This window comes from Trachymyrmex cornetzi, unplaced genomic scaffold (assembly GCF_001594075.2).
Source record: "Trachymyrmex cornetzi isolate Tcor2-1 unplaced genomic scaffold, Tcor1.1 scaffold1836, whole genome shotgun sequence".
In the NCBI taxonomy this organism is placed as follows: Eukaryota; Metazoa; Arthropoda; class Insecta; order Hymenoptera; family Formicidae; genus Trachymyrmex; species Trachymyrmex cornetzi.
The window spans coordinates 212200-226521 of record NW_017296459.1 but is presented as its reverse complement, the minus strand read 5'-3'; the positions used below and the strand labels follow the sequence as shown (position 1 = coordinate 226521).

At 38.4% G+C, this 14322-nt stretch overlaps 1 protein-coding gene across 1 annotated transcript in view; it reads left to right on the top strand.

Annotated features, from left to right (window-relative positions):
• The window catches only part of LOC108759419 (uncharacterized), an 18338-nt gene extending 4801 nt beyond the window's left edge, over positions 1-13537 (top strand). Inside the window, exon 3 of the mRNA XM_018504863.1 lies at positions 13296-13537. Coding sequence (XP_018360365.1) covers positions 13296-13339 — 44 coding nt within the window. The 3' untranslated portion in view covers positions 13340-13537. The remainder of the gene's footprint in view (positions 1-13295) is intronic.
• The last annotated feature ends 785 nt before the right edge of the window (positions 13538-14322 follow it).

Below are 14322 nucleotides of genomic sequence, written 5' to 3'. Positions count from 1 at the left end.
GTTTACCCCCCTCCCCCCTCCCTCCCTCCCTCCGGCCAGGGACGATTCTTCAAGGGCGGCTAAATAGTTCTCGATCGGGATTTTCACTCCCTGCATGAGGCTCTGTAATCGTAGAAAAGATAGGGTTGCTCGGAATATTGCAATTTCGACGATGAGAGAGGATCTCGAGATTTTCATGTCTCACTTTTTCGCTCTTCTTTATTATTGTTACTCTTTGAATTTAAACGCGAATTTAAATACGAAAGAAATTTAATTTTGCCAATTTGATAATCTTGATTACAAAGATAAATATTTTGTATTTACTACGAAAGAAGAAAAATTGTTTAGTTATAAAAAAAAAAAGAATAATTTTATATCAAAATATGAACAATAAAGATATATGAGATATAATTTTTCCAACAGCAATCTTCTTATTTTTTTTTACCACAAAAAAAACAAATTACTCCGTGTTGTTATATAATAACAAAGCCGGGAATAAAATCACTTTTTGTCATTCGTTTTTTTCTCTTGTAGGCTATTACACGCGTAATCAAGCGCCAGATACGGTAACGTATATATCCGACCACTTGTGAATGTATAAGAAATTAGATACACGTGCATGCAAAAGAAGACACATTAAGGTGCAAATTTCTGTCCGCAAAGAAACACCCACTTAAACTCAAGAAAGATATTTTTAATAAGGATTTATGTTAATTCGAATAATTATGCGTAATATATTAGGTGTCTTAAGGCAAACACATGTTCTTGATTTTATTTAATAGCCCATTTACACATGTTACATACGATCAGACTCTTATCATGCATTAATAAGAATATTGGTATTCAAACATTGTCTGATTACATTCAGTACATACAAAGTAGCCTGCAGCGACGTGTAAATTTGATAGTATCTCTATACTTTGCGCAAATCGACATACACCGTCTGAGGTGTACTCTTTGCTAATTGTCCGCATGATTATTTCCTCTTAACGTCGTAACAGGTTGTAAGAGCGTGACTCTCAAAATTGGTGCTTGAGGGCCAATGCAGAGTCGTATCGCGACAGTGCACCCCTATATGTATGTACGCTCGAAAGGGTGCCGAGTTAGAGTGGCCTCGTAGAGTTCTTGAAAGTGTCATTGAAAATTCTATGCGCAACGCTTGCGAGAACGCCGGATTAATGCGCTGGAAACAATTGTTTCTTAATTATCCGGCGATGCTTCTTCACTGTGCGAGCACGATCCTCGTTGCGAGAGGTGTGAATGTAGGGAAATAATTAATGACGTGGGACATTATCGGTGTTGACGGTCTAACTGCCGCTCTTGCGTTCGTTTAATGATATCAGTGATGATAGCCACGAGGCGTAATTAATAATTGCTGCTCATGGACATTATGTTTCTCTTTACATACCATAGACAAGATCTTAAGCAATCTAATGTCGTGGGACATTATCGGTGTTGACGGTCTAACTGCCGCTCTTGCGTTCGTTTAATGATACCAGTGATGATAGCCACGAGGCGTAATTAATAATTGCTGCTCATGGACATTATGTTTCCTTTACATACCATAGACAAGATCTTAAGCAATCTAATCGAACTCTTTCAAATACTTTTTTTTGTCATTGCAGAGATATTATTGATAGCGAAAAATTATTAATTTAAAAAATCAGCCTTTTTATTGCGTTAAATTTTATACGCATATTAATACACTTTTTATGAAGCTTTCATTTCTTTTTTTTATTAATATTGAAATACGCATCATATGTACGAACATTTATATCGAGTGAAATTTTTGATTGGCGCAAACAAATCAGGGAATACACTATTCTGGCGTTTCCGTTGTTATGCCATTATGGAATTCTAAGCTTGAAATGCTCAACACGTGGAGCATTTTAATTTTACATTCTCTTTTCTCTGTTTCCGCAGCCGCGCGGCTTCAGATATTAAAAGGCGCGCAGCGCGATGTGTATCAAGTGCATCAAATAATACTCAGAGGCCATATGTATCATCACTGTGTAAATTTACGTAGTCGGAGAGCTCAGTGAAGATTATATAAATACGAAAACACGCAATTACGAAGCAGCATGCAACATTGTTTTAATCACCGCTTCCTCGTTCTTTGTTTCAGAATTTTTCCCAGTCAACTTTGACACGCGGGTTCTTTTGTACGCACCATTTATGTGCGAAGCTTAATTTTTTGCTTTACGACGCGCCTAGTATTATCGCACTCTATATTTATACTTTATGCAGAAACAATTTACTGTTTACATTAATGGAAATAACTGCGTGGAAATAATCAAACAGTCAAAAAAATGTTCTCTAATCGCAGTATTTCTTTATTTAATATTAAATTGTTAAAAATAAAATTTATGTTTATATACTTCATTTGTAAATTTTTAACACAAAGAATTCTGTAAGTCAATAGTAATGTAATTGTTTATATTAAAATACAAATTATTATAATCTTATTATTAAAGATCTTGAAAAGTTTTGCAATTTATTTGTAGTAGAATTAGAAATTAAATTGACTGACTATATTCTGATAAATACTATCATAATTTTTTACTAAGGATCAATCTGTAAATATACTATAAAACAGAGTATCAAACTTTTATTAGCACGTTTATCTTAATTTAGCAATATAAACATTAAGAAAATAAAACAAATAAAAATATTCGTGATCAATCGAGATCAATAATAAGTCTGCCAGCATTTTGAATTTGAATTATTCTTCGACAAATGCAGACACAAAATGGCCATTCAAACGTGACTCCGCGTTAGCAGATATGGATCGCGCCCTCCCCGACGGTCGGAGGAATCCCTCTCGGAGGAAGGGGGGAATGGCAAACGACCAGAGGACGGGGTTGGTGTTACCATGGCAACAACGATCCCTCAGTAGCCGAACCCTCCTACACCCTTCATTCAACTCTGCCACCCATATAATCCGCTCGAACTCAAAGACAGCCGCTGCGCAATTTTCACGAGAGGATACATGCTTTCACGATATATCTCCTTTCACAAGGAGAAATTTTGACGTGTCTGTCAACAATTGAATGAAAAAATTTAATGACAAAAGAGAGATTAGTATTATTGTACAAATAACGTCTCGATTATATCTAATGTTATTATAATATTTTAAAATAATGTTTTGTTACCTGAATAAAGCTAATCAATTAATTTAAATATCCGAATTTTGACTCTTTCTATTGGAATTAAATTGATTGGTTGCGTGACATTTTTCGTGATTATGGGTCTTTCTTATATATATTGACCAGATAGTAAAATGTTATTTATAGAGAACGAGGATTAATTTCGATGAAATGTAATTGTTCTTGATGAAAGGATTAATCGGAAATGTCAGTAATTTTCAATCGATATTATTATGACTTTAATTCACGGGGATTGTTTCGCACTAACATTTGAAAATGATTGCTACTTCGATAATGCTGAGAGATAACCAATGAGAGAGGCAACAAGACCTAAAATTACGCGCGTTAGCTCTCTCAACGGGTAGAGAATACAATTCGTGATGTAATTGTAAGTACAGATCGCGGATATATTTGCCGCGGCGGTTACGTATGCGATTGTAATTAAAGTTACTTCAATAATTGATAGCCCCGTGCGAGAACGCGTTGATCCGCAGAAAGCGATGCAGAAATCACTTCTAGGAATTTAACGTATATAATCATTCCTCTCTACGTGATTGCGTAACATTGTTTCCATATAATCTGTATTTCTCCCACCTTTAAAGGAATTCTCGTGGAAAAACTATTTTACGAGCAATTTTCAATAATATGCAGACGAAGATATTATATAAGTACGAAAAAGTATGTAGCTCTGCCTTAATACCTGTTAATTGTGTGTTGAAGAGCGAGGTAAATTGATATCCTCTAATATCATGTAATGTATCATGTAATTACCGGAAGTTAGAATTATACTATAATCCGATTAAACTAATGGAACTAACGGTATGATATCGTGAATAATTTGTTGATACGTGATGCATTTATTTTACGCTTATCTTAAGCGAGAAATATTTCATCTATTAAAGACGTAATATTTTATTCAATCAGCATCGCCCCGACCGAGCTATTAACTCTTTTCGCGCCGCAATTTAGATTCCCCTAATCTGCAAAGACGAGACAAGAAAGGTAACATGAATTCGGGGTGATATTCTCTCCCCCTTTATCTCAGTGTCAGACTATCCTCGTTTCGATTCAACAACCCCATCGATCGCGCATTCACTCCTGGATTCGACAGAACAGACACCGCGAGTTAGGCGACGACTAGGTGGAACGTCTTCGCGACGTCTAATTACTTTGTAGAAGTTAAAAAGGGCACGGCCGACGGACGGGCCCCTTTGTCGGACGCTTAACGAAGCGTCAAAAGGCTACCTCGAACAGTTCAAGTCTGACCCAAATAAATATTCATGAGATACTGCGATGCGCCGATGCCGACGCCGCGTTCTCTCTCTCTCTCTCTCTCTCTCTTCTTCCGTTTATTATTAATTTGTCCTTTTCTTTTTATTATAATATTGCTTTCTCTCTCGAAAGAGACACGCATACATATATGCGTATATAAGCGACTTTATACGTGGGCGAAAAATCTGAAAAAGGCTCTTGTGGGAAGGGAGCAACGCGGCCGATCGCATATTGTAATATCGTCCGGCCGATTAACATAATATCTCTGCTCCTTTCGTATTCAAAACGGGCCACCGCCGCGGCACGGATAATGGTACTCCCGATCCGTGTTTATACTAATGCTAGGTTTGCCGGGACGAGCTCTAAGATCATAATGAGCCTTCGATCGAATTAGGCACACAGAAGGGTGTCTCTCGTCGCGTTCCCTCTTGATTCCGCTCCTGACTTCACCGACGCTTCGTCTTTTTGCTCTCCTTGTATCAAAATCTCGTGGCTAGCATATGATATTTTTTTTTACAGGATGCATCATTAGCATTAGAGAGAGGGAAGGAGGAAAGTGACTACGAGGACTCGTACTGTTTAGCATCGTTTTATGCCACGATCTTATTAAAAATGGTTCGACGAAACGACGGTCGCCTAGACTTAAATGCTGTTTTCTATTGGTTCTTTGTGATACTTCGTGGAACTTGAAGCCGATTGACGGGTTTCATAAGTATAATTTAGTACATATTATGTATTATACAATTCTGTTGACAGTTAATACTTGTTATAACATTTTAAAATTTTATTACATTTAAATAATCAACTGTATAATATATGTATATGTAATATTTAAAAAGGTGATATATACGTCACTTCAAGTAATAAAATTCTTTTAAATATTAACAAAGATTAATTTTAGATATAAAATATATTAATTTGTTGTCTTATTCCAATTTGATTTAAAGCAATTTTTATGATGTGAATTCTTCCCTGATAACACAATTCGTTGGCGATGCATTAAACATTTCGTTGGTTAAACATTGACATGTATTGGGAATATATTGTGCCAACGAATTGCGCTACAAAGGTTTTTTTATGCTCGTTCGACAATCGATCAATGATTTAAGAGATGATGCGAGGAAAGTAATTCCTCGTTCGGCGAAAATCAACAGTTTTCCCGCGAAACGAGCTTAAAATCTCCCCCTCGTTGGTTGGAGAAGTGCCATTAGCGGCGGTAACGGCGAACGGAGCTTTAGAAGCTCCCAGCTTTCCCGCGTCGCTCGTTATTCTCTCGTTGTCAATGACGTTCGTAATATTGCATCCATTTCGTTCGCCACCCCTCGTGGGGGTTGACTGAATCGCTGCCTTTTAATCCTAAGTGCGGAACAATGCCGTTGGATTCTCGTGATGACAAATGCAAACTTCTCCTCGAATTCCCCAAAGTTCTCTCGTTAAATATTGTTGAAACGAAATAAAATTTTATATTCGTGTTAAAATATAATATAAAGTTATATTACTACCTCTAAAATATATTTTTTGGAGACGTCAAAATATAGACACGTCTATATTTTCTCTTAGATGCTGTTGAATATTCAATTAGTATAAATTATATGTCTTATAAATGTCATTATTAATGTCATAATTCACATTATTAAAAAAGAAATATTTTCATATAATTTATATCTCTTGAATATTGTTTATAACAAGTAAGTTCATATTACAGAAGTTCGACGAACAAGTAATGGTTATATCATGTTTCATACGTAATCTTAAGACGTTACATTGTACACTAAACTCACACTAGTACGAGTTTCACGTATTGCGCTACCCTTTATTTATGGGAAATGGCACGATAACCACAGCGTGAATCCTCACCACGATAATGCGTTCGGCGAAATCAGTGTAGCTTTCTTCAACATACGCGTGAGCAAAAACGCGAGTGCGGTAATAGCGCCGCGAACGTTGCACCGCTATCTTGGATAGAGTGCACGCGGCGGGTTGGAGTTCCAGCCGTTAGATCGTACGGTCGGTATAAAGCGTACGGCGATGCCGAAGCACGGGATTTCGGGATTAATGCGTTTTTAATAGTGACATAACTGCGGCCGCTCGTTTGCCAGCGTTTTTTTTTTCTTGACGTGCGTTTCACGAAAAGTCCGAAATTGCGGCGGGCGGAGTGGATTTTTAACGACTCCCGGAAAGGGAGACAGGAAATAGAGGAGATGCAGAAAATCGTGCGCATACGTTATAAGTACGGGAATGCTCTTCTTTTTTCCGGACCATCGGCGAAAGGTACGAAAACAGAAGGGCACAAAACATCCCCCATTACTGCTGACCGCCGGATCATTATTTTATATTAAGATAATGGTTGTATTTGACGCTATACATTGTCAATTTGACAATGTATCGTGTCAAATTTAACTATCGGTTTAGTATAAAATAACGATTTATTTAGTAGGAGCAGTGGCGACTAAAATTAAATTAAATTTGACACTATAGATTTAACAGAGTGAATTCTTAGAGAATGTAATATTGCAAGTATTAAATTGGTTATATATGGTGATTAATTATTTATTTTGAGTATTAAAAGCACTAATCATTTAATACTCAAAAATAAATAATTAATCTCTAACCAATTTAATACTTATATCTATTATTAAATTTTTTTAAAGAAACGATATCTACGAGAAAGCTTCTTCTTGTGTATTATTTATCGTTTCCCTGTTATATAATTTTTTTATTTTGACAAAAATAAAAATGCATATTATTTCTTCTTTAAATAGCATACAAGATTTTAAAGTTGCAACACAAGTACGATCAAAAGTATATATATTTCGTGACTAGGTCAATAATATCTTGATTACGGTCCCAAACAGCATATAAATCAGGACATAAGATCTCTTAAAAACGTCTTATGTCTCAATTTTAGACATGGCGCTATCAGGATTATTATCTGGAAAATCATAAAAATTATATAAAATCATATACGATTATACGTGCAATTGAAATAAATATGTTTCTCGATAACAGAACAAGGATACTATTTTGCAGCTAAAAAATGAGTCTTGTTACACAACAGTGTTTCACGCGAGCCTCCCTGTTTGCCGCCATTTTAGGATGGAGCTGAAGGTGCTTCGTTGCACAACTCCCTCTCCATCTCCTCTTATTCGTTTTTTCGCGGATCGCTTCGTCGTCCTAATCATTGTTATTACGAGAGGTCGCCCCGTTCGCACACGCGCTTTTTCTCCCTCGTTCACATCCCCATGCATCCCCCGTTCGCGCGGTCTCCTCCACCCTCGGCGGTAGATTTCGGTCAAGCCAATTACATTTTTTCCCCGGTCGTGGAAAGAATAAAACTATGATACTCTCGACCGGTATCACGCCGCTCCCCACCTGCCCCGAACAACATCGGCCGAGCTCAGAAAGCCCAAAAACGATCTCGCAAAATTCGTAGGCGCGACAGACGCGCCTAATGCTAATAATCATGGCGGCGGATCATCATCTCGTGATTTTTTCGTAGTATCGTATTCTAATTTCCGCACATAATTTCTGAACCTTTACAAAAATACGTGAAAAAATACCGGCGCCAAGTTTCTCTGCCTTAATTAATACGCGTTCCTTAATATTAAAATCTCCCGTTGAAAACAGCAATTTATCGAGATTGTATAATATACATTTAAAAAAATCGCGTAAAAATCTTATAAAATCCATTAACGTCTCCAAAAAATGATTTCGAACAATAATGGTAAACAAGATATACAACATAACAGATTGTACTCTGAAATGTAGTGAAAGATCGAGTTAACACGCGGTTCTTGTTAAGATGCCGTCGTACGAGACCATTATCGAAAAAATCTAGGTAGCCATAGCGTATTATCAGGATACCACTGGGGCAATCAGGAATCACGAAGTCGTCGTGCTTCACACGCGAATCTTGTTACTCTCCGATTACGAGGCCTAACGAGTGCGTCACGGCGTCCTCTTACGATCCCCGAAGACAGCTGGTCGGCCGGAGGAGGCAGAGAGGGTCTCGTCGTCAATTTTCTGCCCGACAGATCTGCGAATCCGCGTCGCCGATCCGCTCCCCTCGATCTAAGGCCCTCCACCCGCGCCCGCCACAACCTCGCCGGTTCTCCTTCCGACGCGTTCTCCATCCTCATAGTGTCTCCCTCGCTCCACCGCGAACCCAGTAATTGATATTATTATGGGCCAGAGGGGCCCTCCCATTACGTTATAAATGTTACACAGGTCGATTACCGCTCTTTGTTCCGGACATGCTTACATTGTCCGCGAACAATGCTGGGCCCTCTTCCTCCGCCACCTCCTGTTCCCTGGACCCGGCGCATCGTACGCGAAGGAAGTGGAGAGACCGGGGGAGAGTTAACCCCACGATTTAACCTAAGAGATATCGAGATATCGGTATCGCGTTTTTTTCTCAGCGCGATAGTAGTGCCGTCCCCCTCTGATCATCCCGATGAGAATTTGATATTTATTGAGTTCATTTGTACTTGTCGGTAAAAGTCAGCCTAGGCTATTCTCATTGGGTAGAGAATATAAAAATGTTAAACAATTAATAAATAAAAGAATTACGCGAATAACACACATATAAAAATCCTTTTGGAAACACTTGTAAATAAAAAACGAATAGGTGATCTCAGGCTGAACGAGTATTTAAATTACTAATTGTATAAAGTAAAATATGAATGAAGCTGTGCTCTGTGAATGTGCCAATATGAATTTTTCAAGATGCGCTGCGTACATGTTGTACGCGGTTGTAATCGCGTTATGCTCCGAATGCGTTGGTCACGATCGACTCAACCTGCACTTTCAATCACGATGTTATATGCGACGTAGCGTAAACAGCTCGTATTTAGAAACAGCTATAGAAATACAAGTTGCTATATATGAATAGTTATTTTAAGAGTTAACATCATAAATGCAATGAAGATGTAAGTTGGCAATGAAAAAGCTTTGCACTCGACGAATTTCATTAAAATTTTATGAATTTCTTTTAATTGACATGAAATGAAATATACACATTAACATTATAAAACCATTACATTTTTATACTTTGAAGTTCGCCCAGATGTTAAACATAAACAGTCATTTTCGCCTCTCACTCGCCACTCGGGTTGTTGCTGCATCAAACCAAGTGGCAACTGAGAGTCGCCATTCGAGTGCAAAAGGTTAATTATCTCGGAAAATTTAACTCATCGATAATGGTATATTAAATTATTAAAATTATATTATTATAAATTACATAAATTATCAATAAAATAAAGTATAAATTTGGACTTTTGAGATAATAGCAATAGAGATAGTTAAATATCCGGCAATTGAGAATACTTAACAACGCAATAATTCATGTCTAATAATAAAACTATGTACTTTAAGATTACATGATAACTGCAAACATAATCAAACGTTTTCGGCTCCATTCGAGCCACATCTTCAGTGATGTTAGAATAAATCATTTTGTAGTCAAGAGTACAATAAATAGTCGCAAGGTGATCAGTCAAAGGGTGTAGCGAGGAGGGTCTGAACAAATTTTATAAATTACACAAATGATATAACGTTACAATGTTTGTTTATCATGTCATTTCATCAATGGTGTACCGAAAATATTTTTCACGCAGCCACGTGTGTGGGGAACAATTGCAGGTGCGATTCGAGCCGCGTAGCCAAACAAGCAGATGCTCGCAAAAGGAGCATGCGAATCGCAACAATGCCGTGGCAAGGCCGAAAACACGCTGCGAAGGGCCCGAACCCCTTCGATTTTTAATTTGATCCCTCTTCGGGCAGCGCGTTTTGTTTAATGGCGAAGGCGGTAACCGCGCACGGACCCGCCAACCAATGGCAGACCGGCTGGAAATCATACACGGGATCGCCGGCCGCGCAGCGGCCTCCGAGAGTGGAGGTGAGGTACGGTTAGACGAGGTTTATGCTCGCTCCCCGCGTCTCCTTAACATTCGACGGGCCTGTCCCGGCACGGCATTACTCTCGCAAGAGGTGGGGCTCCCTCTCTTCGATCGGCGTTAGGCTATTTCTTCTCCTTCTTCTACCATCTTCCTTTCCTCTTCCTCCTGCTCCTCCTCTTTCTTCTTTGAATTTTCTTTCTCTTCTTTCTTTCGCAGCCGCATGTCTCTTGGTGTCTTCGTTATTCTTGCACTCGCCGAAATTCGCATTCGGAAAGTATTTTCATACGGGATCAAAAATATACGTATAAAGCGAGAATTAGATATTTTTGGTAAAAAGATTAGGCGATGAAATCAAAAAGGAACTAAAAAAATTAATATCTAGGGTGTCATAGTGAAAGAAAAAGTTTTTAATGGACAATAGTGACGTCACTAAAATATATAAAATCTCATCCCTGTCAAAGATTAAAAATCTTAGTGCTGTAAGTTCCTGTAAGACGCAATCTCATATATAAGATATTGTATTAAAGAAATACAGATTTTCGATATCGTCTCTATACAAATCATTTCAGCAATACTGCAACGCTCCAGCAATATTGCTTCTCTGCTGTATATTCACTACCATTATTAATTACGAATTGTTAATCGCAGACAATAGGTGGGTATTGAGTTTTCCGACTCTCGAGGGAATCTTCTCCGTATACCCCGCAATTTTCCCGCGAGAAATTACAAAACTCTTTTGTTCGATATTATCGGTAGAAAAGGAATGGGAGTCTAAAACAATAATTAAAATGCTGCGACAACATCGGCGTTTGATAGACCGATCATTAGGTACACCGCTGCACGGAGCATAAAATGTAAATGACCAATTAGCAGAAGTCAACGAAGCTTCCTTGCTTCCGTTAATCCGTTCAGTTAGTAATTTGCAACGCGACTATAGGATAACCGTGGCAGAGACGTGTGCAATGAAAAAGGGGTTTCTCTCTACGAGGGTGGCATATGATCACCCTTTAGACGCGGAGTCGAGTAGAGCGACTTTGCACACCCACACTACGGTAAATCACACACTTAGGTCAGAAGTAATTTCTAATGTAGCGAGTTGCATTGCCGCATTTACAATCATTACGCTCAATGCGCATTCTTGATGCATTTTAAATTCAAGTACACTTGGCACTAAACGATCTTTCGCTTCAACAATAATCACTGTACACTAGTTTCTGCCGAGTATCGCACGTGAGTTTTGTCGCACGATTCAACGATTTAGGTCATCGATACGAATCCTTCGCTGTGCAAATTTTTAATAATGCTCATTGTGATTGGAAAAACGTAATGATCTGTTTGAATAATCAACGAGCATCATATACGTGCTACAGCTTTGTTGATTTTGAACGTGACATCGGCAATTTTTTATTAAAAAGTCTACGAAATTAGATATGGCTTGTGTAATATTATATAAGCAGAAAAATCAGCACCAGATTTTTGTTCTAGATAGCACGATTCGTAACAATCACGTGACAATGCGTTCCTTGCGTGCTTCATGCCTGCGGTTCGATCAGGTCGCAATTTTCGCCTGGTCTATCATCGGCGAGTTTAATCGTAAATTGTACACGAGGATAAAATGGTGTCTTTATCAGCCGTCATTTTGAATTGGCGATTTATCGCTTCCGCGTAATTGTGAAATCGTCCTAAGTATTGTAGCGAACGACATTATCGGACACACCGCAGTCTTGCAATTCTTTCCTTTCCCCGAAGAAAAGTTCAATTTCGAATTAAATGTAAAAAGTACCGTCATCATTCACTATCGGGACATACAATTATCGTAAATTAAGGATCGATCCCGTGTAATTACTAAATTAAGGGACATTAACCTATTGCGCGTTTTATTCATTAACGCGGATCCGGCTAATAAATTCTACAGACAATTTGTTTAATTATTAAAGTGCAACCTTCGCGTGTCGTACCGTCGCTAAAATATTCTAACCGCGATTCCAATCAGGGGGGGAACACAACAGCGCGTTTATCAGCGGCCATTATAAATCTAAAAAAAAAAGCGATGCTATACATTGTAAGGACACGCACGTGGTCAGGTCGATCCTCGCTGGTTTCACTTACTTCTCCGTGGAATCTTGTTTCTTTTTTTTTTTTTTTTTTTTTGGGAAGCTAACACACGTGCATGCAAGGTTTCTTGGTAAATGCTAAAACGTCGTGCGAGCGGGCACTGAAAATTAGCATCGCCGCCATTGATGCGCCTGCTGCCCCTTTGTCGATTCTTGCACGTATTGATCGATGCCACCGTAATTTTCGTATCGCGTGCCATATCACCTGCCACCTTTCCTTTCCAGTGCAAACCATATCGGCTCGGACGTTTTTCCCTCAAAGTCGCATTTTCTTTTTGCCGCGCGGTCAGCACGAGAGCGGCCGAGTGCGCGCGCGTTACGCGTACGCTAATTTTCCTCGTGAACGTATAAGATTTTTTCTTTTTTTTTTTCGCGACCACTAATTCTGCTACGTAGGATCTGATTAATCGCTCCGCAGATAAAGAAATGCGCAATTACTGAACAAAATTGCGCATGGCCGCAACTTAATTGCCGCATTGAATGCGTAAGACGAGATATTAGGACGGTATATATGTAAGTAATAATGAGTTTCGTTTTTTTTTAGTATATGTGCGGGTTTGCCTAAGAAATATATAATTATATCAGAAACACATATATCAGAAATTATAAATGATACATTTTTTACTCTAACATTGCAATTAATTACTCATTACACTCGAATAAATTGCGTTCACTTTTGAATTCTTGGGATTAATATGCATATTGTAATTTAAACGCAAATTTGAACTTCCATCTGTATCATTACTCGAATATTTCTCTGATGAGAATCCCTTTTTTTTGTATATATTTTTGTCCACCCTCTGCGCGTTTCGTGTTCGTTCTTATTGGCATCGGATCTGCGCAGCTCCAGCATCGTAATGACGTTTCCGTGTTTTTTCATGTTGCAGGTGCAGCACGGGGACAGAAAAAAAGTAAAGAACGAGAACCTTGAACCAATCGTAAATGGCACAGAGTGAAAGCGATCGGTCACCACGTTTTTCCCAGAAGAGCGCGAGCCACAAAATTATCGGCTTGTAAATCGAACCAAAGGATCTCATTCCTTTTGTGGCAAATAAGCGGTCGTCCGGTAATCCAGTAGCGAATCGAGCTCACGAAACGTCGAAAGTGAGGAACGCAATCCCCAATTATCAAACCATTCGACTAGACAAGTACCTGTGCTAAACACGTTCATCACTTACGATCAAAATTGCATTTTCTTTCAAGATAATATTTTATCGAATTTGTGCGTACATGTACTACTCAATAAAAAATTGTTAACTTGATTTTTGCGATCCATGAGAAGTTATTAAATATTTTTGCTAAATAAATATAGTTTATATTTGGTTTTCATAATGAAGAAGACTCAAATCCTGCGGAGTAGAAGCTTGAAAAGTTTGCTTTTATTTTAACTTTGTTTAATAAGTACATCCCATTCAGTTGTAAATTATCTATCGCATTACGACCACAGTTTGGGCACTAATATCCTCACATGGCGTTTTACTTGTATTAAATAAATAGTATTAAATAAAATATACATGCAATCACATGTTGAAGTGTAAGTTCTTTTGTAACATTTCATGTAAACAAAATTTTACTTTATCATGACTTACCAGATAAAGGCGAGTAGACATTGCATTCATATGAGATACTTTGAAAAGAGATTGTAGACGATACGTCACACCTCCGTTCCAGAGACGAGACGAGATAGTACGGCGACACTTCGCGGACAATACTCCGTGACTCGCACGATTATACGCGAGCACAGCTTAATCACCGTAATAGAGCGGCCATAATGGCTGATACGATCTGTATTTGCTCGTTAGATTCGAGCTATGCTCTTCCACGCGTGCGAAAGAGCGCTATCCGTCTCGCCTACGCGTATACAAATGGCAATTACACTGGGGAGTAATCTTGCGTATAAATTTCTGCGTAATG